The sequence below is a fragment of the Phocoena phocoena genome, chromosome 1 (genome assembly GCF_963924675.1).
Source record: "Phocoena phocoena chromosome 1, mPhoPho1.1, whole genome shotgun sequence".
NCBI classification, from domain to species: domain Eukaryota; kingdom Metazoa; phylum Chordata; class Mammalia; order Artiodactyla; family Phocoenidae; genus Phocoena; species Phocoena phocoena.
This window is the reverse complement of record NC_089219.1, coordinates 17372831-17399054: the sequence shown is the minus strand read 5'-3', so window position 1 is coordinate 17399054 and position 26224 is coordinate 17372831. Positions and strand designations below refer to the sequence as shown.

Here is a 26224-nt window from a genome sequence, read left to right as displayed (position 1 = left end):
GATGTTTATACACGAGAAGGTTCTTCATTCCTCCTTTTGAATGCTTTTCCTTATCACTGCAGAAATTACAACTATCCTACTTGTCACTCTTAGAAATTGAATCACCTACTATCTCCTTCTCTGCTGACCCCTTAGCATTTCTCAACATGGCTGCATGTGTGTATGTTTATATAAAATAGAAATACATTAAAAATATATATATGTTAATCTTTTTTCCTTCTTTCTCAATTTTGCCCACCCTTCCTCCCTCTCTCTCTTACCTCTCTTTCTCCAGGGGCTAAACTCTTCACATGTGGGATCATTTTTTGTAACATCTGGTTGTCTGTGAAAATCTCTGAGAGGTTTTCGTGATACCGCCTCAATAGTTCAATCCCATAATCATCAGGGCTTGCTTGGACTGTAAGGATATTAGCAAAACAACAACAACAAAACCTCCTTAAGGCCTTTTCTACACGACATGAGGGGAGTTACAAATGCGGACAGAAGAACAGATCAGCACAGCAGCTCTGTCTCTTCTGGAGCATAAGTGCAGCTCGTGGCGTGGGGCCTCACACATGTATGCTCACGTCTCCTCTGGTCTACACTTAATCACTCAGTGTTGCAGGGTCACAAAACCACCAATACTTTGAAAGTTAGCGCCCAGTGGTAGAAGCTAGTGATTGCTCAACCAGGGGGTAATTAGAAGGCTGCACTTGTAAGAGGTGCAGATGTAGAGATTCAAGGGATGTTATCTACCAGGCCTGAGGTAAAGGATCCATGCAGCGATCCAAAGTACAGGCAGGCACGAGTCAGGACGGCGGTAGCAAAGCTGACCCATTGTTCTTCTGTTTATATGCCCTCTCAGCCAATCTGTTAGTTACTCTCTTTTAAGAAAGGTTATATTTATTTGAAAGTAAAGAAAAATCAAAACTATCAGGCATTCCCATTAGCTTTGTAGATATTTAAAAATTTATTTTCCTCTCTGGCCCAGTAACTCCACTTCTGGGAATCTAGCCTTAAGAAATGATCTGAAGGCAAAAAAAAATCTGTGTACAAAGATATTTGCCACTGAGAAGCTTGTGATGATGATGATAACAGCTAATATTTACTGAGTGCGTATTATATTATGTGCTGAGCACTGTGCTCCATGTTTACATATATTATCTCAAAGTAGCCACAAAAATGAAGGTGGAAGGTACCATTCTTACCACCATCTCACAGGGGAGACAATGAGGTTCAGAAGGGTTAAGTCACTTACTCAGGGTCACAGAGCTACCAAAGAAGTCAGGATGTAAATCCCAGTAATCTTGATAGTCTTAACCATTATGCTACATGTGCCCCTAGACATGGGCATGAGTAAGACAGCATAAGTGTACTTATGATAGAAACTACACAGCCTTAAAAAAATAGAATTCTAGGGAGTGTTCTGAAATGTGGAGGAGAATGTTTATGTTATATTGGTAAGTGGGGGAAATGATAAAATATGGTAGAGTATCTCAACGTTGTAAAAATAATGTGATAGATAAAATATGTCAATGTGTTTAATACTGAAATTATCACGTGGTGGGATTTGAGGTTTTCTTCTTTATTTTTTAAACTGCTCAAGTTTGTATAAGTATATATTATTCTTACAAGCTAGTTAGAAAGTTCTCTCATTTCCCAAATAGCCTTCTTCTGAAAACCATTTCATTCTCAAACGTTCTGGGACGGGGGATGATTGGCTAGAATTGGGCTGTTTTTCAAAGGGATAGTCCCAAACTGGCTGGACACGAGGGGTGGTTAATTCTGGGCACTGCTGGGACCGAACAGCACTCCGGTGGGAGTGGGGACGTCAGGACCTGAGTTCCTGCTGCTCACACGTGTGAGCGCTGTGAGTCCATCCGCTCCACAGGCGTTCACAGGTGGCACGTGACAGCCCCAGGAAAGCCACACTTTTAGACCCTGAACCACGGGAACATCACGGGGGAGCTTAATGGAGAAGAAATGCTTAGATTTCCGATCCTAACTCCAGAGATATCGAGAATCACTGATTTGTGACAGCTAGTTTCTCTTTCACAATGGCTTTTCTTAACATTGTCTTATCTCCCCCGCCAGCAAGGAGCCAAAAGGGTGTTTTAAGCTATAATTTTCTGTAGGAGTGGTTCCAGTTCAGAGAGTCAATAATTAACGAATACCTGTGGTGCTCGGCAAAGCAGCTAATTTCTGCAAATTCTCCAGCAGAAGGCCCAAGTTTGGGAATGTCATCTTCACAGCCTGAAGGAGTTTTACCAAACTCTCAGCACTCAGGGTCTTCTCTTCAGTCATTCTGTGCAACAAATTTTCTATTGTCTCCTTGGGTGTTCCACCCTCACAGCAATTCAGAATCACCTGCAGTGGCAAGCAATCAACCCAACACCAGTTACTGGAAATTCTAAGTGCATTTGACACACCACTGGAAAGACCAGCAAGACAGCATTACAAACCGCCTCGACTCCAGGTCCTCTTCTGCTTGTCTCTAGCGCTAGTTTTGTCATAGTCTCTTCCTTATTCTGTTTCAATAAAAATCCAAACCATTCTCCAAACAAACAGCTCCATGAAAATCTTTCTTTCTCAATTGCGGGTCTGTGCATATTCTTTGCCTCTGACAGTTTGCATTTTGTGAAAATATTCTTACGCTAGGCCTACATGATAGAGCAAGCAGCTTACATCTAAGCTTTAGATTGAGTTTGTTCAGACACTAAGATTGCAAAACTGACTGGCAATTAATAAATACAGTTACAGTGTTTTTCATCTCTGTTCAGTCAAGTACATGACAGTGGCAGAGGCTACAAGTTCAGAGCAATTCTATTACTTTACTTCCTTTTACTTTATTTGCATTGCAATTTGAATACCCGGATACTTCATACATTTGTCTGTGGCCTCCAAAATAATAGATTTAAAGTGCTCTTCAGGATAATTTTTCTAGCAGATTCCTCATTATCTAGCCCTCTCCTCCCCAGTGGCCACATGCACCAGCTCCAGTTATCATCCCACAGTTCTACCCACTTGTTCTTCCCTGGTATGCTAGAGGGTTTTCTGAGTCAAGAGGGCACAGGCCTCCAGCAAAAGGTTGAAAAATCAAACACCTGACAGTTATTTTAAAGATATTTTCCAATCACAATAGAACTAGCCTTAATGGACTGCAATTAAATATGTACAACTCAGCTCTTGTGGATAATGCAGGGGATTATTTCAATACATGTAATCTACAGTAACTGAATTTTGAATTTTCCTTTGGGAAAATGCCAGCTCTCCGGAGCAAGAGTCAAGCAGATGGTCACGGTAGCATGCCAGAGGACGCTATTATCAAATTACTTCTGTTTTAAAATAATAAATTTAGCTATAAAGCCAAATTGGTTTTATATATGTAAAAGAAATATCTATATTACATATATGAAAGGCATGTGTATATTATAAATAAAGTTGTCACATACCTTGTCCATACAGAACATAGTCTTTCTCTTTGTTTAAGGTCTAATATATATTAGATTTCTACTAAATGAGCTAAAATTTAAAACTTAAGGGCTTGTATCTAAAAATCATACTGCTTTTTGTGCTATCTCTTAGCTCGTAAACAATAACCTGATACAAAACAAGGCAGCCAGATACTGTAAAGAGTGGGTATGAACTTTAAAGCTGGACAGGCCTAGTTTGAAATCCAGTTCTAAAATGTATGGCCTGTGTGACCTTGGGCAAGTTATTTAAGTCTTTAAACCTTATTCTTCTCATCTGCAAAAGAAGATAACAATACCAATTCTTGCACTGTCAGTATGACAATTCTCTAAAATGAAGTTGCCATTTGTAGAGCTGAGCAAAACTCCTAGGACATATGTGATTGTTAATAAATGATAGTGGTTATTGATATCATTAGGAAGCAGGTGCACAGTGGGTAAGAGATGTGCTTTGTTTAGAAGTCTGGGTTCCAATGCTGGCCCCAAGCAGCTGCGCCTTTGGGTACGCTGCTTACCATTCTTAGCTTCTGTTTCTTCATCTTTAAAGTTAGGGTATTAACCATAACTTCATAGAGTTGCTGCGGGGGTAGAATTTAGTAATGCTTTAAAGGTCCTCAGTACGTTACTTGGCACACAGTAAACAATAAATAAATAAATAAATGGCAGCTATAGCAATTACTATTCTTGTATCTGTTTCCAATCCTGAAGTGAAAAAATGCCTATTTACCCCCAGAACCCAACCCTTCTGTTTACAGAAGGGCCATGGTACCTATGATTAGCATCATTCCATAAGAGAAAAAGTTCCAAAAGGCCTGAGAGCATGTTCCACATGGTGTAAAAACCCTGTGCCTATGCGATCAACATTCACCTCTACACTCCTGCTTTATTATTTTGCTTCAGTTTTCATGAGAAAGAGTAGCCTAATGAAGCTCTGGTGGAACCCCAATCCTAAGAAGTGTTTTTGTGATTTACAATTAATTTAAGTTCTTCTGCTTCAGCCCTTTCTGTCAAGTAAACTGAAAGTGACAGAAGAAAATGACAGCATGGTCTGCCTGGCTGCAGGGAATGGGGCTGAGCTTGGGCTCTACCTATAAATGCTATTTTATCAAGATAATGAAACAGTTCAAAGGACACATTCAATCTAGCTAATAAGGAAAAAGTCTGAATGAGTAATTGAATGAAATCGCTAAACGAGGAATGAGATATTTCTAGAGCTATAAGCAACTTACTTAAACTGAGTGCCTGAAATTAAACTTAATCTGAAGCCTAAGGAGAAAACAGGGGTTTAATCTTATTCTTTTCATATATTATCTTTCTCAAGAAGTGCAAAGGAGTTAAACTTTTAAAAACATAATTTGCAAAATATAATTTTGAGATTAAAGGTTTTCCCATTTTATATGAAAAAAAGAGCAATATAAGATCGAGAAGAAGAAAATCTAGGATCCAGTCCTCACTATCAATCCAGTACGCAGCCATCACACCAGTGGTTTCTACACATTTTCTCTCCTGAACATTTAAGCCACTTCCCACAGTTTGATACCACAAAAGTTCTCTGTCCCTATTCCTTCTTTCCAGATATAAAAATATTTTTAGCACAAAGTTGAAATCAATAACACCAACAAATACAGTTATCTAGTTGATTTGAGAAGTCATGCCAGCAGTTTTATGAGGATTTTAGCAGCTGGCTGGTGGGAGTATAAATTGGTACAACCTTCCTGAAGGGCAATTTGGCAATATATATCAAACACTTGAAAAATTTTACTCTCTATTCCAAAATCTCACTTCTTGGAAATTATCCTGAGAAAATAATCTGAGAAGTATGCAACAATTTGTGTGTAAAATGTTCCCCTGTAACATTATTTATAATAGCAAAATATTGAATAGCAAAAACTAAGAAACAAATGCCCCAAAATAATTAATGAATTATGGTATATCCATTAGACAATACAATGCAGCTACCAAAATCCTTATGTGGGTATGGAAATATATTCACAATATATTCAATTAAAAAATAAAGTTACAAAGCTATATGATAATCCCATCCCAGGATGATTCAAATGAGAAAAAGTGGGAGCTCATGTTCCAAAATGTTAGTAGTGATCATCTCTGGGTGGTGAGACGGTGGAAGATTTGGACTTTTTTCTTTCTGCTTGTTTTCCCAATTTTCTAAAGATGAACAGTGTATCATTTCTGTAAAAAGTGTCATAACAATTAGAAATGTGCCTAAACACTTTAATTCTTGGGGCAAATGTTTTATATCAAAATCCCACGGAGTCAGAGCAGGAATATCCATCCGTCCATGCATCTAAAGATGTAATGTCTGACTATAGTATGCAAGGCACTCAGCAAGCTGGTGCAGGGGATACACGGAGGTATAAAGCAGGAACCTGAGCTTCAAGGTGCTTACTATGTAGTATGTGAAGAAATACTGCAAGGTAAAAAGTGCTCGGTGTCACAAAAGAGGTTTAAGACAAAGTGCCGCAGAAAGGAGGAAGAGATACTCGACAGTTACCCTTTTCTCAGAGCCAGTCAGGAATTCCTCCTCGCCCGTTTCCAGGAACTCCAAAATAGGTCTCAGCTGTGTTACACACCGGATCAGGTCCTCTTTGTGTTCTAGTAACAGAACAGACAAGGTCTTTCCCTCCTCTGTGCTCCCTGGGGGAGAAAGAGCTAGAGACGAAAAAGAGAAGCTCGTCAATTTGAAGAAAATGACAGCATGGTTTGTCAAGAGAGATCTAACAGAATAGTAAAGTGATTCTCAGCCAATTCTGAGCACCCGAATGCAGAATCTCTTTTTGGAGAGGAAAATGCTTTATTATTCTGTTTAAACTCTATGAAAGGAAAAATGTTTCATGTATCTGTCGAAACACAAAGCTGTAAAGCCAGCCAGAGGTTAACCTCTGGTTGGCAAGGCCACTGCTTTGTATCTAACCCAAACGAGAGAAACTTCAGCCTTTAAGTGCTATCAGCAAACCAGTTCACCGTGGGCACTCAAAACACTGATTTGGATGTGTGGCTTTCTGAAGGGCAGGAGAACACTGATGGTATTCTCCAACTCCAAGGTGTCAGATTAGTTAACTAGGGGGTAGAAATGAAGACTCAAGTTCAGTTTGTATATATTAACATGCAGTCTCTGGAACTACAGGTAGAATTTATGTGAAAATCATTTTAACAATAACTAAGCCATTGAAGAAATGTATCACTGGACCAAGCTTTACAGCATCTTCGTAGAATAAAATTCAGTCACTCAGGTGGATAAGGTTTCTCGTACCTTTTGGCTGCACTGCTTCTACAGCCTCTGGCTGTCTGTCTAACAGTGTTGTCTTTACCGCAGGATTAGAATCTTGGAACAGCCTCAACAGGGACACGACAGTCTGAACATCCAGGCTCTCACTTCTTACTTTATCCAGGATTCTCTGGAATGCTGACTGTCCTTCTTCACCCACAAGACATCCCATTATGGTCTGTAGAACACAAGTGCCCAGAAAGACAGATTAGCCAGCCACAAGAACTCCATGCTCCTTGGATTTGGCAAGTGGGCCCTCAACAGTTTGATCCCCACCTACTTGACCTTTCTATGGCATTTGACGGTACTATCACCTCTGCAGCACAATTCTCCTCTGACTTCTTGACACTGAAGCATTTTGGGTAAGAACTCACCTTTCTGACCACTCTTTTTCTGCCTTCCTCACTGGCTCTTCTTCCAAATCCATAAGCAAAAGCAGTACCTAAGACTGGTTTCAACTCTTTATTTTTTCTCACTTTATATACTCTCCTTTTGAAAAGCTCTCACACATATAGCTTTAACTATCACCTTTATGAAGACAACCCTGAAAATCAGTGCACTAATCTTGAACTCTGTCTCAATCCAGAGCCACAGTGTCTGTTAGATGTGCCTTATCCTCCAGGGGTCTCAGCACCATATGCCTAAAACCCAACTCCCTTCATGACTTTTCAAAACCTAGAGCATTAAAATATCAACAACTCCAGGGGTAAAATAAACAACATTAGCATTCCTTTCTTCGGTCTGACAGAGCATCTCTCACACAAATGGGAGGAATGCCAACTGGAAGGCAGAATTAATATCTCTATTTCAGCAATGATGAAAAATCTGGTAATTGAAACTTAATTTCATGAGTATAGTCTTATGTATAATCTTTATATTTCTACTTGGCAAAACTACAACTTACCTCTGATGTTTTTTAGTGTCGATACTATAAAAGAAAATATTTTCTCATGAGAGTCTTTAGAGAGCAAAAAGGTTTTCTAGACACACACATGCACACACAGCCACACACACAACACAAAAGGACCTCTTCAACATGCACACTGGCAAAGTTCACCCAGACAGTTATTATATATTCTGACAGTAATTATATGTTTAAAATTGTTGTTTAGAGGGACTTTATCTCCTTCTCTCCTCCCAAATAAACAGGATTATAAATGAGTTAGACTTTGTATTTCTTGAGTTTGTTCTAGCTTGGTTCCTGATCAGAGAGCTAAGTTAAACTTAAAAAAAAGGTTCCTATGAAGTTTGGTCATCTCCAAAAGTAAACATAGATAAAACACAATTTAATAATCCTTATTAAGTTTTTATTGGAATAAGTAACTTCCATGAACATAAGATAAACTCATTTTGTCTCTATTTTAAAAATAATAAACAAATGAGATAAAAATGTAAGTTGAATGCTTAATTCTCTTTGGTCACATTTATTCATCCTTTCTTGCTTTTATTAGTTGGCCTAAAATCTCTTTAGAATGCCTCTTCCCTGACAGCAGTAGGGAACTGAGTAGGCAGCCTGGGGTTCCCAGTATGCCTCCAGGTTTTCATGCCCTTGAGCTGAACCTAATGACTTGCTTCTAAGGAAAAGAATATGGCAAAAGTAATGGGACACCACTTGTGAGGCTAGGTTACTGTGACTTCCATCTTGCCCATGTGTGGACTCCCTCAGTGTCTTTCCTCTATGGGATGCAAGCTGCCATGTTGAGAGGTACCCTATAGAGAGGCCCATGTGACAAGAAACTCACATCCCCGGTCAACAGTCAGTGAGTGAGCTTAGAAAGAGACACTTCCCCAGCTGAGCATCGACATGTCTGCAGCCCAGGCTGACACCCTGAGTACAGCCCTGTGACAGACCCTGAGCCAGGGACTCAGGTAAGCTATGCCTGGATTTCTGACCCACAGAAACTGTGAGGTCATAAACGTTTGTTCTTTTAAGCTGCTAAATTTTAAGACTAATTTGTTCAACATAGGAGTAGGTATCTTATAAAGACCCACTATTGCTAATGCCCTTAGTTTTAAACCTGTTTCTTCCTCTTTATTCTCCATTTCTACTCCCTCCCTCCCTCCCTCTTGTGCACTTAACTGATACAACATACAGCTATCTCATTCTATCCTAGGCCAGTTTTCTTCCCCCCCAAGCTCTCTGAATACCCCAGATCCACCTCTCTCAGTATCCAATTTGTCTGGCATTATCATTTGAGCCAGTGGGGAAGAGAAGCTTTCATCAATGGTGGCATCTGATGCGCTTCTCATTATCCTCTCTGCTGTTTCCTCCTCTGCAGAACTGCTCAGCAGTGAAATTAAAACATTTGTTAACTTCATTGCTCAGCAGTGACACCAGGGTGACCATCTGGGAAGAGAAGCGGGGGTAGGCTGATGAAAGGGCCAGAAGGGAGCAGACAGCTGCCTGGAAAGCCCTGCTCTCTGCTCTTTCTTCCAGTACCTACTGGGGACCTGCACCAGAGCCAGTGCTGTAGCTTACTCTACCAGCCCCCTAAGCTGCCTGGGGTTCCACAGTGGAGTGAGCCCTTTTCTGAAATAGGGGATCTGACTAAACAGAAGGGTGTCACATATTGCAACAGGCTGGAATTCACTGATTGCTATCACATAACAGAACTCTAAGAAATGGACCAAAACAGAGTTTTATTCTTTAACCAGACATTTGGAACTCCTTTGATTCTTAGAGTTAAAGGTACTTCAATAAATTTGTATCAATTCACGGTCACAGAAGTACTCAAAGTACTTTTATCTATGAGTGAAATATAGGTCAATATGTTTAAAGATGGGACAGTTTTCTTTCCCTCTGTTATATGTGAAAAAACCATTTAATCTTTCCCTTACACTCAGATCTTTTAATTGTATTTACTTATTTTCCCAACCATTTGCCTACTGCCTTCGGATTTGTCTTTGTTACACTATATTCTTGTTCGCATATGCCTTCCTGAATGCTGAGGACCAGGCAATGGCAATAATGAGACAGACCACAACAGCTCAATACCATCCCAGATACCGTGCATACTTGCCATCTACTTTACTACTTACATCAGATCCTGGAGGCATTACTACGACTACTTAAAGGAGAGTCAGGGAGGTGAAGTAACTTGCCCAAGTTTGCATGGCTAGTGAGCAGAATACCCTGATGAAACACTGAGCTCATTCCAATGATCTGGAACACCTTTCACCCAGTTCCATCTCTCAAACTTCGAGTGTAACCAAATCCATTTCACTGGATTTTATTGGACTTACTAGAATCAACATCACTTGAACACTGGGTAGCATCTAGACAATCTGTACCATTCCTCCTGGTCTCACTGATTAGTGAAGAGACTCGTATACAATAGGTGCTTAATAAATGTTTGTTTAACTGAATGAAATTCCCTTCCCATAAGACCACTAGCCCTTCTAGCTATAGCTGCATATCTTAGATTTAATAATTAGCAGAGAGGAGATCTGAAAAAAACAACTTAAGTTCATCTCTCATAGACCTGTAAAGTGAACCCTATCCACTCACTTCTCAAGAAGGTTACCCTATACTGTGTCAGTGAACACAGTCCACAAAACACAGACCTACAGGTCTTGACAAACCTCTGAAGTAGTAACACAGATGAAAACATCAGATTCACATAAGAGCCTTCACTGTTGTTTGCCTTTGAAACAAAGTTGAAGGAAAAAAGGATGCTACCAGGTCTTCAGCTTTGGGAGTCTTTCTAGAACTTTAGGTGAAAAGTGGATCAAACAGCAAGGAAATCAATAGTAGAAAAAGTTATCTCCTTACTCTAGTCAAACACTCACCTTGCTATCTACAAAATTAATTAAAAGCAGGGACACGGCTAGGAATAAAGCAAGTAGACAATTAAAAGTTCTAGCATAAAAGGTGAAAAAAGTATAAGTTTGCCTTTAAATACAGGTTTTACTCAGCTCAGCCAGAAAGCCTCTTAGGTCAGTATCAGCTTTTTCTAATGGTAAGAGATACTACACTGAGATAGAGACAAGGGGAAGCCACTTTCCCATCCCGGCACCCAAGAGATTTCTCCTTAATCAGTTTTGGCTTTGGTTTCAGCAATTCAAGCTGCCCAGGTTCTTCTCATATTGCTGCAATCACTGCTCAGGGAATGGCTTTGCCACCTTTCATCATTTATCTCAGGAAATAAAATAATCAGGACACTGGTTCATGATGTCCTCCCTTAACACAATCCAGGTCAGGTACATACCTCATATCTGTTTTTAAGAAAAGGAACAGGCTGGTCCATCTGTTCTCAATCAGAACATGACTCACAAGCCTTAACAGGCCTCAAAATTACACACCTAAGTGTAGATTATAGTTAACGTTGAGTCATCTTTTTAATTTATGATGATGAACCAAATAACAGCCAACAACAACAAAAAACATTCAAAGCTCTCTGGGAGCTAAAGATGTATAAACAGAACAGTGACAAACAAAACCCCCAAACAACCTTTACAACCGTAGCTGAAATGCAGAATGATGTTCCAAGTGAACAGTTCTAATAAATACATTCGACACTGAAGTCTTTTGGGGATTCCTGTAGTTGGGTGACTTCTGTATACACTTCCCAAAAAATTACATACGCGGCAGGATTTCTTTGCTGTCAAGACATTCTATAAGGATAGGGATCCAGTCTTATTTATGTTTATTTTCCTAGCAACCAGGTCAATGCCTGGCACATACCAGTTGCTCAGTAAATATTTGCTGAATCAAGGAGAAAGCAAAGAATAACACTTGGGAAATGCGTATTCAGCAGCTACCCAAAACACTGAGAGCTGTTAGCGTAGACGCTGTGACATCTGCCATCATACATTAAGAATTTTGTTAAGTCATTAACTTCTCCAGCAATGCTTCTCAAAATGTAGTCTAGAGATACCAAAAAAGCAGTCCATGGGGAACTTGTTAAAGATGGAGATTCCCAAGCTCTACCACAACGTAAGAATCAGACTCTGGAAATGCGGTCTGGAGGTGTACATTTTAACAAATCCACCATTTTAACAAGTGCATCATTTTAATATATACTGAACTGCTGTTCTAGAGACTGATGGCTTTGTATGAGACACTACACCTGCAGTTCAGGAAGCTACTTCCAAGGGTAATGGTATCTATCTGAAAGCATGACTTAAGCAAACTAAGCTTAAAACATCAACAGCAAACCATCTCATGTCAGAGTAAGTGACCACGGCACTAGGATATTATAAGGCATTAAGTGAAAAAGGAGTTTCAAGACTGACTGAGTCTAAAAATGACTTTTTTTTAAATGACTTTTTAATTTTTAATATTTTTAAAATTTTAATCACTTTATTTTATTATTTTTTTCTTCCTCTCTTCCTTTTCTCCCTTTTCTTCTGAGCCGTGTGGCTGACAGGGTCTTGGTGCTCCAGCCGGGTGTCAGGCCTGAGCCTCTCAGGTGGGAGAGCTGAGTTCAGGATATTGGACCACCAGAGACCTCCTGGCCCCACGTAATAGCAAACGGCAAAAGCTCCCCCAGAGATCTCCATCTCAATGCTAAGACACAGCTCCACTCAACGACCAGCAAGCTACAGTGCTGGACACCCTATGCCAAACAACTAGCAAGACAAGAACACAACCCCGCCCATTAGCAGAGAGGCTGCCTAAAATCATAATACGGTCACAGACACCCCAAAACACACCACCAGACACGGTCCTGCCCACCAGAAAGATCCAGCTTCATCCACCAGAACACAGGCACTAGTCCCCTCCCCCAGGAAGCCTACACAACCCACTGAACCAACCTTAGCCACTGGGGACAGACACCAAAAACAACGGGAACTACAAACCTGCAGCCTGCGACAAGGAGACCCCAAACACAGTAAGTCAATCAAAATGAGAAGACAGAGAAACACACAGCAGATGAAGGAGCAAGGTAAAAACCCACCAGACCAAACAAACGAAGAGGAAATAGGCAGTCTACCTGAAAAAGAATTCAGAGTAATGATAGTAAAGATGATCCAAAATCTTGGAAATACAATGGAGAAAATACAAGAAATGTTTAACAAGGACCTAGAAGAACTAAAGAGCATAAAACAATGATGAACACCACAATAAATGAAATCAAAAATTCTCTAGAAGGAATCAATAGCAGAATAACTGAGGCAGAAGAACAGGTAAGTGACATGGAAGATAAAACAGTGGAAATAACTACCACAGAGCAGAATAAAGAAAAAAGATGGAAAAGAATTGAGGACAGTCTCAGAGACCTCTGGGGCAACATTAAATGCACCAACATTCGAATTATAGGGGTCCCAGAAGAAGAAGAGAAAAAGAAAGGGACTGAGAAAATATTTCACAAGATTATAGTTGAAAACTTCCCTAATATGGGAAAGGAAATAATCAATCAAGTCCAGGAAGCATAGAGAGTCCCATACAGGATAAATCCAAGGAGAAACATGCCGAGACACATATTCATCAAACTATCAAAAATTAAATACAAATAAAAAATATTAAAAGCAGCAAGGGAAAAGCAACAAATAACATACAAGGGAATACCCATAAGGTTAACAGCTGATCTTTCAGCAGAAACTCTGCAAGCCAGAAGGGAGTGGCAAGACATATTTAAAGTGATGAAAGGGAAAAACCTACAACCAAGATTACTCTACCCAGCAAGGATCTCATTCAGATTTGACGGAGAAATTAAAACCTTTACAGACAAACAAAAACTAAGAGAATTCAGCACCACCAAATCAGCTTTACAACAAATGCTAAAGGAACTTCTCTAGGCAGGAAACACAAGAGAAGGAAAAGACCTACAATAACAAACCCAAAACATTTAAGAAAATGGTAATAGGAACATACATATCAATAATTACCTTAAATGTAAATGGATTAAATGCTCCAACCAAAATACACAGACTGGCTGAATGGATACAAAAACAAGACCCGTACATATGTTGTCTACAAGAGACCCACTTCAGGCCTAGGGACACATACAGACTGAAAGTGAGGGGATGGAAAAAGATATTCCATGCAAATGGAAATCAAAAGAAAGCTGGAGTAGCAATCCTCTTATCAGACAAAATAGACTTTAAAACAAAGACCAGGGCTTCCCTGGTGGCGCAGTGGTTGAGAGTCCGCCTGCCGATGTAGGGGACATGGGTCCGTGCCCCGGTCCGGGAAGATCCTGCAAGCCGCAGAGCGGCTGGGTCTGTGAGCCATGGCCGCTGAGCCTGCACGTCCGGAGCCTGTGCTCCGCAACAGGAGAGGCCACAACAGTGAGAGGCCCGCGTACCACAAAAAAACAAAAAACAAAAACAAAGACCATTACAAGAGACAAAGAAGGACACACATAATGATCAAGGGATCAATCCAAGAAGAAGATACAACAATTGTAAATATTTATGCACCCAACATAGAAGCACCTCAATATATAAGGCAAATGCTAACAGCCATAAAAGGGGAAATCGAAAAGTAACACAACAAGAGTAACACCCCACTTTCACCAATGGACAGATCATCCAAAATGAAAATAAATAAGGAAACAGAAGCTTTAAATGACACATTCAACGAGGTGGACTTAATTGATATTTATAGGACACTCCAGCCAAAAACAACAGAATACACTTTCTCTCAAGTGTTCATGGAACATTCTCCAGGATAGATCATATCTTGGGTCACAAATCAAGCCTTGATAAAATTAAGAAAATTGAAATCGTATCAAGTATCTTTTCTGACCACAGTGCTATGAGACTAGATATCAATTACAGGGAAAAATTTGTAAAAAATACAAACACATGGAGACTAAACAGTACACTACTAAATAACCAAGAGATCACTGAAGAAGTCAAAGAGGAAATCAAAAAATACCTAGAAACAAATGACAATGAAAACATGATGACCCAAAACCTATGGGATGCAGCAAAAGCAGTTCTAAGAGGGAAATTTATAGCAATACAATCCTACCGCAAGAAACAAGAAACATCTCAAATAAACAACCTAACCTTACACCTAAAGCAATTAGAGAAAGAAGAACAAAAAACCCCCAAAGTTAGCAGAAGGAAAGAAATCATAAAGATCAGATCAGAAATAAATGAAAAAGAAATGAAGAAAATGATAGCAAAGACCAATAAAACTAAAAGCTGGTTCTTTGAGAAGATGAACAAAATTGATAAACCATTAGCCAGACTCATCAAGAAAAAAAGGGAGAAGTCTCAAATCAACAGAATTAGAAATGAAAACGGAGAAGTAACAACTGACAGTGCAGAAATACAAAGGATCATGAGAGATTACTACAAGCAACTATATGCCAATAAAATGGACAACCTGGAAGAAATGGACAAATTCTTAGAAAAGCACAACCTTCAGAGACTGAACCAGGAAGAAACAGAAAATACAAACAGACCAATCACAAGCACTGAAATTGAAACTGTGATTAAAAATCTTCCAACAAACAAAAGCCCAGGACCAGATGGCTTCACAGGTGAATTCTATCAAACATTTAGGGAAGAGCTAACACCTATCCTTCTCAAACTCTTCCAAAATAGAGCAGAGTGAGGAACACTCCCAAACTCATTCTACGAGGCCACCATCACCTTCATACCAAAACCAGACAAAGATGTCACAAAAAAAGAAAACTACAGGCTAATATCACTGATGAACATAGATGCTAAAATCCTCAACAAAATACTAGCAAACAGAATCCAACAGCACATTAAAAGGATCATACACCATGATCAAGTGGGGTTTATCTCAGGAATGCAAGGATTCTTCAATATACGCAAATCAATCAATGTGATAAGCCATATTAACAAAGTGAAAGATAAAAATCATATGATCATCTCAACAGATGCAGAGAAAGCTTTTGACAAAATTCAACACCCATTTATGATAAAAACCCTCCAGAAAGTAGGCATAGAGGGAACTTACATCAACATAATAAAGGCCATATATGAGAAACCCACAGCCAGCATCATTCTCAATGATGAAAACCTGAAAACATTTCCACGAAGATCAGGAACAAGACAAGGTTGCCCACTCTCACCACTATTATTCAACATAGTTTTGGAAGTTTTAGCCACAGCAATCAGAGAAGAAAAAGAAATAAAAGGAATCCAAATTGGAAAAGAAGAAGTAAAGCTATCACTGTTTGCAGATGACATGATACTATACATAGAGAATCCTAAAGATGCTGCCAGAAAACTACTAGAGCTAATCAATGAATCCGGTAAAGTAGCAGGATACAAAATTAATGCACAGAAATCTCTTGCATGCCTATACACTAATGATGAAAAATCTGAAAGAGAAATTAAGGAAACACTCCCATTTACCAATGCAACAAAAAGAATAAAATACCTAGGAATAAATCTATCTAAGGAGACAAAAGACCTATATGCAGAAAACTATAAGACACTGATGAAAGAAATTAGAGATGATATAAACAGATGGCGAGATATACCATGTTCTTGGATTGGAAGAATCAACATTGTGAAAATGACTCTACTATCCAAAGCAATCTACAGATTCAATGCAATCCCTATCAAACTACCAATGGCATTTTTCACAGAACTAGAACAAAAAATTTCACAATTTGTATGGAAACACAAAAGACCCCGAATAGCCAAAGCAACCTTGAGAAAGAAAAATGGAGCTGGAGGAATCAGGCTCCCTGACTTCAGACTATACTACAAAGCTACAGTAATCAAGACAATATGGTACTGGCACAGAAACAGAAATATAGATCAACGGAACAGACAGAAAGCCCAGAGATAAACCCACGCACATATGGTCACCTTATCTTTGATAAAGGAGGCAAGAATATACAATGGAGAAAAGATAGCTTTTCGATAAGTGGTGCTGGGAAAACTGGACAGCTACATGTAAAAGAATGAAATTAGAACACTCCCTAATACCATACACAAAAATAAACTCAAAATGGATTAAAGACCTAAATGTAAGACTAGACACTGTAAGACTCTCAGAGGAAAACATAGGTAGAACACTCTATGACATAAATCACAGCAAAATCCTTTTTGATCCACCTCCTAGAGTAATGGAAATAAAAACAAAAATAAACAAATGGGACCTAATGAAACTTAAAAGCTTTTGCACAGCAAAGGAAACCATAAACAAGACGAAAAGACAATCCTCAGAATGGGAGAAAATATTTGCCAACGAAGGAACTGACAAAGGATTAATCTCTGCAATATACAAGCAGCTCATACAGCTCAATATCAAAGAAACAAATAACCCAATCCAAAAATGGGCAGAAGACCTAAACAGACATTTCTCCAAAGGAGATATACAGATTGCCAACAAACACATGAAAGGATGCTCAACATCACTAATCATTAGAGAAATGTAAATCAAAACTACAATGAGGTATCACCTCACACCAGTCAGAATGGCCATCATCAAAAAAATCTAGAAACAATAAATGCTGGAGAGGGTGTGGAGAAAAGGGAACACTCTTGCACTGTTGGTGGGAATGTAAATTGATACAGCCACTATGGAGAACAGCATGGAGGTTCCTTCAAAAACTAAAATCAGAACTACCATATGACCCAGCAATCCCACTACTGGGCATATACCCTGAGAAAACCATAATTCAAAAAGAGTCATGTACCACAATGTTCACTGTAACTCTATTTGCAATAGTCAGGAAATGGAAGCAACCTAAATGTCCATTGACAGATGAATGTATAAAGAAGATGTGGCACATATATACAATGGAATATTACTCAGCCATAAAAAGAAACAAAATTGAGTTATTTGTAGTGAGGTGGATGGACTTAGAGACTGTCATGCAGAGCGAAGTAAGTCCGAAAGAGAAAAACAAATACCGTATGCTGACACATAGATATGGAATCTGAAAAAAAATGGTTCTGAAGAACTTACAGGCAAGACAGGAATAAAGATGCAGGCATAGAGAATGGACTTGAGGACAAAGGGAGGGGGAAGGGTAGGCTGGGATGAAGTAAGAGAGTGGCATGGACATATATACACTACCAAATGTAAAATAGATAGCTAGTGGGAAGCAGCCACATAGCACAGGGAGATCACCTCAGTGCTCTGTGACCACCTAGAGGGGTGGGATAGGGAGGGTGGGAGGGAGACGCAAGAGGGAGGGGATATGGGGATATATGTATACATATAGCTGATTCACTTTGTTATAAAGCAGAAACTAACACACCATTGTAAAGCAATTATACTCCAACAAAGACGTTAAAAATAAATAAATAAATCAAAAATTAAAAAAAAATACTGAGTTAATGTATCAGCAAACAAAAGCAGTCGTCACCTACTGAGCTCCTTCTATGTGCCTGCCGTTTTAGTGTGAGTTTTACATAAATCTTAATTAATTTCACAATGACCCTATGATGTAGGTGATAACACTACCAAATTTTACAAATTAGGAAATTAAGGCTTTCAGGTATTAAGCTGCTGAAGCTAACAGTACTAGTAAATGGTAGAGCTGGATAAATAAATGGTATGTCCATACAATGGGACCCTGCTCAGCAATAAAAAGGAATGAACATGCAACAACTTGGGTGAACCTCAGAACAGTTATGCTGAATGCAAGAAGCCAGACCAAAAGGAATACAGATTATATGATTCCATTTATAAAATACTCTAGAAAAATGCACATTCATCTAGAGAGAGAGAAAGCAGACAAGTGTTACCTGGGGAATTGCAAGTGGAAAGGGGCAGGATGGACGGATTGCAAAGGGATGTGACAAGATTTTTAGGGGTGATGGATATGTTCACTATCTTGATTGTGATGATGATTTCAGGTTTCAAAACTTAGCAAACTATAACCTTTAAATATGTACAATTTGCTGTACATCAATCATACCTCAAGCTGTCTAAAATAAAGTGAGAGAGAAAGAGAGAAGTACAGGGCCTACATACAAAGCAGTACCTCCCCAACTCTATATTTAATTTAATCTTACGTTCTTAAAGTATTTTTCCCTTTTTCTTTCTGTAGCTGAACAATTTATTATAGAATAAAACAGAATCAGTTTTAAATACAGCTACCAAGTGATTTGTAGTGCTCTTACTCTGACCTCTAAAACCGAGGAAGAAATAACATAAGCCTATAATGATCACCAACAGTGAATCAGTGTTATTGCAAAGTACTATTAACGTTATTGCCATCAAATGATTAGGACAAGCAGTGGGGGGGAAATGTTGAATGAATCCCTGTACAGCAAACATTTCTTGAACACCTGTATGCGCCAGACACTTTTAGGTACACGTGTTGGGAAAAAAATGCGTAAGACACAGTTTAAGTTAGTACAGAGGTGACACTAATAATTTGAGTACTGCTGATCTAAGGAATGATGTTGCTCCTCTGTAACCAAAGTTAAGTGGAGAGGAAGTCTCAAGAGAGAAAATGAAGAGGTGTGTCTATAAGCTATCGGGGTAACAAACTAGTGACAAAATGATGGATTGAACAGTTAAGAGAACATCCAAGTGCAAAAATACAAAACCATAATGTCCTTCAGCATAATCAGTACAAAGGGTACCAAGGATTTACCACTTGAAACCTCCCCTAAGAGAGTCATCAGGGTCAGCCCAGTCTTGTAAACAGCTTATCTCTCAAAAAAACAATTTATAGCCAACTGTTGATAAACCATGGTTAAAGTAAATACTTGATCTTGAATTTGTTTTTTTAAAAAGTAACTTGCTATGAATCAGGGAACTATTTAAATAGTAGAAGGCATTTATTGCTTGGATTAATAGTAAATAACAGGGCTTCCCTGGTGGTGCAGTGGTTGAGAGTCTGCCTGCCAACGCAGGGGACATGGGTTCGAGCCTTGGTCTGGGAAGATCCCACGTGCCGCAGAGCAACTGAGCCCGCGAGCCACAATTACTGAGCCTGCGCGTCTAGAGCCTGTGCTCTGCAACAAGCGAGGCCACGATAGTGAGAGGCCCGCGCACTGCAATGAAGAGTGGCCCCCGCTTGCCACAACTAGAGAAAGCCCTCGCACAGAAACGAAGACCCAACGCAGCCATAAATAAATAATAAAAAAATTAAAATTGCAACCTCCCTTTAAAAAAAAAAAAGTAACTAACAGACACTAAATTGTCTACAGCAACATGGGAGGCCTCCCCACACTACCCCCTCAGTCAGATGAGCAAGCCTACAGGGGCAGTGCCCGCTCACTCTGCCAGCATCTCTCAGAATGGGAGGCATGGCCAGAAGAAAGGGGAAGCAAGGGAGTCCTAAAGTGGCAGTGCAGTCAACCCTACAGCATCAGGTGTGAGGAACTGGGTAGTGAGGGAGCCCACAGGTGGGGATGCACCTCACTGAGATAATGAAAAACCAGAAAATGTCAGCTAAGAAATAGAGCATGATAACCATTTGGCAGTTTTCTGTCAGGTGATGCCTATGTACGTTTATACATACATGACGTACACGCATCATTTTTATCCCTTTGGGAGGCAGTAACTCAATGTGTAAGAGGAGAGCTCTAAAGTCAGAATGCTTAGGTTTGAATTCTTGCTCAGAGCATAGTTTTATGAGCTCTGCAACCTTGGCCGAGTTACATCACCTCTTTGAGACAGTTCTTCTCATCCATAAAACAGTGATAAAAAATAATAAAATAGTATCCACCTCAATGATTTTTGTGAGGATTAGATGAGATAACATATGTACTGATACCAAGTGTATCAAGGTAAGTATTCAATAAATGTTCACCATTATTGTTTTTATGTCTGAAAATGACCACTGTATTCCTAAACACGATGCAATTTACTGTGTAAGTCCATATTAAATCCTTTTCGTACCATGTTTTGAGTATTTATTGTTGTTTGTTTTTTTGTTTTTATTACTATCTCTGATTTGGGGTTATCCATAACTACCTTCTGCCCCATTTTATTCCTGATTAATCAGGAGGAAATGGTAAGCTCAGTTAAGTATCCTGGATCAAAACCGGTTGTAAGCTGGGATCCACCTAGTGATCAAAATATAACTTCGTTTTGAAAGTCTCTTGCCTAGCACTTTTGCATGACTGTCCTTTAGGGGATAAATGTCAAAAAAAAAAAATTTAAAGTTTGAAAAAAATTGAGGTCCTGATAACTGATCTGCTATCCTGAGAACACTAAACCAGCAAACAAATAAAACTCATGGTACCTACCTCCTTCTGTGCACCTTTAATTTCTGAACATTCTTCTAGTCTTTTTAAAACATCCTGGGTAATCAAGAGTGCATCTGAGAAGATTTTTTCATTTTCTAGAAGAAAATTCAGCTGGTAATGTTTCCCCTCATACTCTGAATGTAAAACAAAACAAAATTTAAAAAATCAGTGATTGATTACTTGAAATAATTTTTAAAAGTTTAAGCTGTCTGAGAACCTTTAGGTCATGTACTGCATTTGTAAACAAAACAGCTAATGTATCAGTTATGAGTAATAGCAAACAGCATCTCTAATAGCTTCCTCCTTTGTGCCATCATCATCCTAGTTAAAATAACGGGTAAGAATCAAAGATGGTACATGGTTATTTCAATACTGCTTTTCTGCTCTGTGGTTCATCTTCAGGCTTGCAACACTCAAAACCACAAACACTTTTAAAAGAAGAATGTCCTAGTACAAGTATTGCATTGGATTTTGGTTTCCAATCTAACAGTGATCTTTGATAAATTTATCAATGAAACAAACAAACAAACAAAAAACTCATAAAGATCACTGAATCTAGTAATTGACAACAGAAGGACAGATTACAAAACAACTATTAAATGAATATTACCTGATTCTGGGCTTGCTTCCTTTGCCTCAGTAAAGGTTTGTACAACAGGAGAAGGGGAAAAATCTTCAGCTGTCAGAGGAGTCTCCACTGGGGTGTCTGCATTCCCCTGAATCCCCTGGGCAGCGGAAGGATCCACACTCATCTCTTGCACAACCGTCTGGATCACTTCCCCCACCTCAGCTTTCACAGGGCCCCCTGGAGGGGTGGAAACCTCCGGGGAAGAATGAAGCTCTCCAGCACCCTCGGAGGAAAGGATTTCTACTTCAGGCTTCTCCAACTCCTTCCTGGATGACTCTGAGGATGGTGTGGAGACATCCCTCACCACCTGACCCTGAACAGAGCAGTTTACAAGGCTAGTTAGAAGATTTTTACAACTAACAGCCACATCAAACATCTGTAGGCTGTCAGCTAAGGAGATGATTTTGGAGAAGTTGTGTTTGCCCACAGGTAGTTTGCCAGTGTACATCATTTCTAACAAGAGGGCAAACTCCTCAGGGCTCACGACAGATGCATCGATGGAGATGGTGTCTGTGTTGTCCAGCAGGGTTTTGAACAGGAGGCTGGCAGCAGCCAGGACAAGTTTGTGGGCCCTGAAGTAAATGGTACCAATGGAAATGGTGCAGTCACAGAACTGCTGCTCCTTGCACAGCGTGTAGAGCTGCTGCAGCAGCTGCCGGCTATAGTTGGGGAGCTCCATTGCACCAGCTCTGTCTGAGGACTTCCTTTCCTCTCTTCTTCCAGAATCACTTTGTGAGGATCAGCACTAGATCCTGGAAAAACCCCAAAAATGCCATGTTAATACTTCATAAGCACACAGGGAAATGCCCTGAATGAAATATGAAAATGAACAGGCAATTCGCTGGTTCATTCAGCAAATGCTGCTGAACAGGAAGGGGTACTGTGCCAGGTATACTGAATTAATCATGATAATAACTGGCATGGGTTTAACTGCATGAACAGGACTATGCTTAGTGTGTCATCTGGATGATCTCATTTGATCCTCACAAAAACTCACTGGAAAAGTACTGTATCCTCCCCATTTTATACGTAAGACTGAAGCTCAAAGAGACTGAGAGAACCAGCTTAAGGAAAAACAGCCATTAAGTGGCATGCCCATGTCTCACTGATTTCAAAGCTGTAAGTAACTACATTGCTAAATGCATTCTGCTCTCAAGTTCTCAGCCAAATAAAGGAGACATATATATATAGATAGATAGATGGATAGATAGATATAAACAGATTTATAATACAATGTCCTCATATTACTTGACCTATCTGCAGCACTGAATACAGGTCGTCATTCCCTCCCCTTTAAAATGCATTTTTCACTTGATCCTGCGCTCTCTGGTTCCTTTGCTGGGTTCTCTGCATCACTTTGGCCTCTAAAGTTTGCTGTGCTCCAGGACTGTCATCTCACTTCTTCTCTCTCATCTGATTCCATACCTTTGAAATATCTAAATGTTGAGAGCTTTTAGATTTATATTTCCAGCTCAGCCCTTTCCTCTGAACTGCAGACGCACACTTCCAACTACCTATTGAACATCTCTAATTGGAGGCCTGTTAGGTTTCTTAAACTTAAATCCAAACTCCCCTGCCATCTTCCCCACTTCACAGCAATTCTGTCCCTTCTAGTTGTTCAGACCAAAAACCTAGAAATCATCCTTGACTCCTGTTTTTTCTCATATACCTTACCCAATCCTTTATAAATCCTGTTGGCTCTACCATCAAAATATATCCAAAATCCAATCACTTACTACTACCTCCACTGCTTCTACTCTGGTCAGCCCAAGCCACCATCACCTTTTATTTGGATATTGCAACAATGTCCTAACTGGGCCCCCATGCCTCCACCCCTTCCTAGCCCTACCCCTACCCTACTCTAACTTCAACCCAGTAGTCAGAGAGATCTTTTTAGCACATAGCCATATATGTCACTTTGCACAAAAGTCTCCATGGTTCCTGGTCTCAGAGTAAAAGCCAAAAGCCAAAATTCTTACTCTGGCTGTCATTAGCTCTAAAACCTCATCTTCTGCCTCGCTCCCCCTCACCCATTCTGCTGTAAGCACCACGCCTTCCTTGCTGATTGTGGAACACACTAAGCATATTCACCCGTAGGTTTCTTCACATGTGTGCATGGCTCACTCTCTCACTCCCATCAGGACTCTGCTCAATGGCCACATGATCAACGAGGTCTTCCCTGATCATGTTCTTTATTTTTTTTTTAATGATTTAGAACATTTAATCAAATCTGACCATGTTCTTTAAATAGCAACCTCCTCTCCAACCACAGAACATTCCATCCCTCTTACTCTATTTTTTTTTTTTGCAGTACGTGGGCCTCTCACTGTTGTGGCCTCTCCCATTGCAGAGCACAGGCTCAGCGAGCCCGCTCCGTGGCACGTGGGATCCTCCCAGACTGGGGCACGAACCCGTGTCCCCTGCATTGGCAGGCAGACTCTCAACCACTGCGCCACCAGGGAAGCCCCCTCTTACTCTATTTTTTATCATAGCCTACTGACACATATTTTTACTTACTTATCATGTACCCCCCTTTACTATATAAACTCCATTAGGGAAGGAACTTTTTTTTTTCATCATCTGCTGCATCCCAGTGCTTAAAATTCTGCCTAACACAAACACTGTTGGTTAGTTGGTGGAATGAATAAATGAATGGCAGGAAATGTAATGATAGAGATTTGTACTTAGAAGCCCAGTTTGGGGAATAGGGATATCCAAGAGTTAAGAGTAAGGTTTTTGTGGAGGAGCTAACAGCTAACCTGCCTTAATAAGTGAGCAGGCACTGATGAGGTGAAAAGAGTGGGAGAAAAAGGCACTCCAAGCAGGGAAGCCTGCGTGAGGCACACAAATAAGAAAACATCACATGGCAGGAAGGAGGTTTAGGAGGGGGGATTATAAGGAGTTCAGTGATACTGAACATATAGAAAGGGACAGGGAGTGTCAGGAGATGAATCTGGAAAGGCAGGCAGAGGCTCTGGTCACAGAAAGATACATGGGCCATGCTTAGGAGCTTGGATTTATCCTAAAGACAATGAGGAGTCAATGAAGGGTTTGAAGGGCTTTAAGCAGGAAAGTCACATGGTCTTTGACATTTGTCAAAATAACATTGGTTGCCTTTGTTACCTTTCCACTCCACCACTATTCCTTATTTTCCCACATTTGAAACTGACAAATGAAAATATTTCCAAGTTCTGGTTTCCAGGTTTCTGGTCTGGCATGGAAGGAGCTTAAAAGTCACCATTCTAACTTGACAGGTAAAAAGGCAAACAGACAGAAAAATCAACAACTCTTCTTAGCTCTGTCAGAGAAGTGAGGTCACAGGGCAAAACTACTGCTCCCAAAATTGGAGAGACTGGCAGAGAATCACAACTTCTCAGAGCAGAAACCCACCAAAAGAAATCCATGGGAAGCAGTGCCAGAATAGGAAAACTAAACCTAAGTTAACGAATTGATGGAGGCTCAGGGTGGACAAGTCTAAGAGTTAAAAAATCCAGAGGGACAGAGTCATAATTTTGTGAGTTTTAACTCCAGGAGCTCTACTGGGTACTCACAGTGAATACTGGGGGGAAATTCCCTTCTGCTTCTGGCAGGAGGAAGGAGAAAGTAACCATTTAAAAATATGACAGAGGATTCTGTTCTTCTCAACAAGGCCTAGAATCAGAAGAAACTATTTTACCAGAGTCTAACCTAACTGGAGGAAAGGAAATACCCAACGTCAGCCCACTCTAGCCATCCTGTACCACTTAAGGAGGTGGGGAGGGGGAGACTGAAAAGTATCAGTGAAGTTCACAGTCCAGGGGCACAGACTTACCAAAAGACTGAGACCTAATGATAGGTCTATAAAACACACTTCCTCCCTTCACATCTTACCACCCCATCACTATAGTCATACTTACCACAGTTCCTTTTACCCAGTACTTTATGTCTCCCTTTCAAGAAAAAACTACCAGGCATACTAAAAGGCAAAAAACACACTTCAAAGAGACTGAACAAGCATCAGAACCACAGTCAGATATGTCAGGAATTATCAGACAGGGAATTAAAAAAATGATTAATAAGGGATTTAAAGGAAAAAGTAGACAACATGCAAAAACAGATGGCAATGTAAGCAGAGAGATGGAAATTCTAAGAAAGAATGAAAAAGAAAAGCTAGAGGTTAAAAACACTGTAACAGAAATAAAGAATGCCTTTGATGCACTTACTAGTAGACTAGATATGGTTGAGTAAAGAATCTCTGACCTTGAGGATATAACAATAAGAAACTTCCAAAACTGAAAAGCAAAGTGAAAAAGGTCTGAAAAAAACAGAACCAATATCCAAGAACTGTGAGACAACCACAAAAGGTAAAACATATGTGCAATGGGAATATCTGAAGGAGAAGAGAAAAAGAAACAGAAGCAATATTTGAAGCAATAATGACGAAGAATTTCCCCAAATTAATGTTAGACACCAAACCACAGGTCTAAGAAGCTCAGAACCCCAAGCAGGATAAATGCTTTTAATAACTATACTTAAGCATATCATATTCAAACTATAGAAAAATCAAAGTTTAAAAAACAAATCTTGAAAAAAGCCAGAGGAAAAAGGACCTTTCCTTCACAGAAGCAGATAGGAATTACATCTAATTTCTCCTCAAACAACCATGCAGGCAAGAGAAGAGTGGAGTGAAATATTTAAAATGTTGAGAGAAGAAAACAAACTACCAACCTAGAATTCTACCCTGAAATTTTTTCCTTTAACAGTGAATGTAAAATACTTTCTCAG

At 39.7% G+C, this 26224-nt stretch overlaps 1 protein-coding gene across 2 annotated transcripts in view; it reads right to left on the bottom strand.

Moving 5' to 3' along the window:
* Positions 1–22139, bottom strand: part of ZBTB40 (zinc finger and BTB domain containing 40) — a 41535-nt gene extending 19396 nt beyond the window's left edge. The window contains exons 1-6 of one of the 2 annotated variants that reach the window (XM_065880651.1): positions 21443–22139; positions 20833–20966; positions 6721–6913; positions 5962–6104; positions 2154–2346; positions 261–397 (exon numbers count right to left, since the gene is read on the bottom strand). In XM_065880651.1, coding sequence (XP_065736723.1) covers positions 261–397; positions 2154–2346; positions 5962–6104; positions 6721–6913; positions 20833–20966; positions 21443–22139 — 1497 coding nt within the window. The remainder of the gene's footprint in view (positions 1–260; positions 398–2153; positions 2347–5961; positions 6105–6720; positions 6914–20832; positions 20967–21442) is intronic. The other variant, XM_065880660.1, reaches the window with a different exon arrangement.
* Between the last annotated feature and the right edge of the window lie 4085 nt (positions 22140–26224).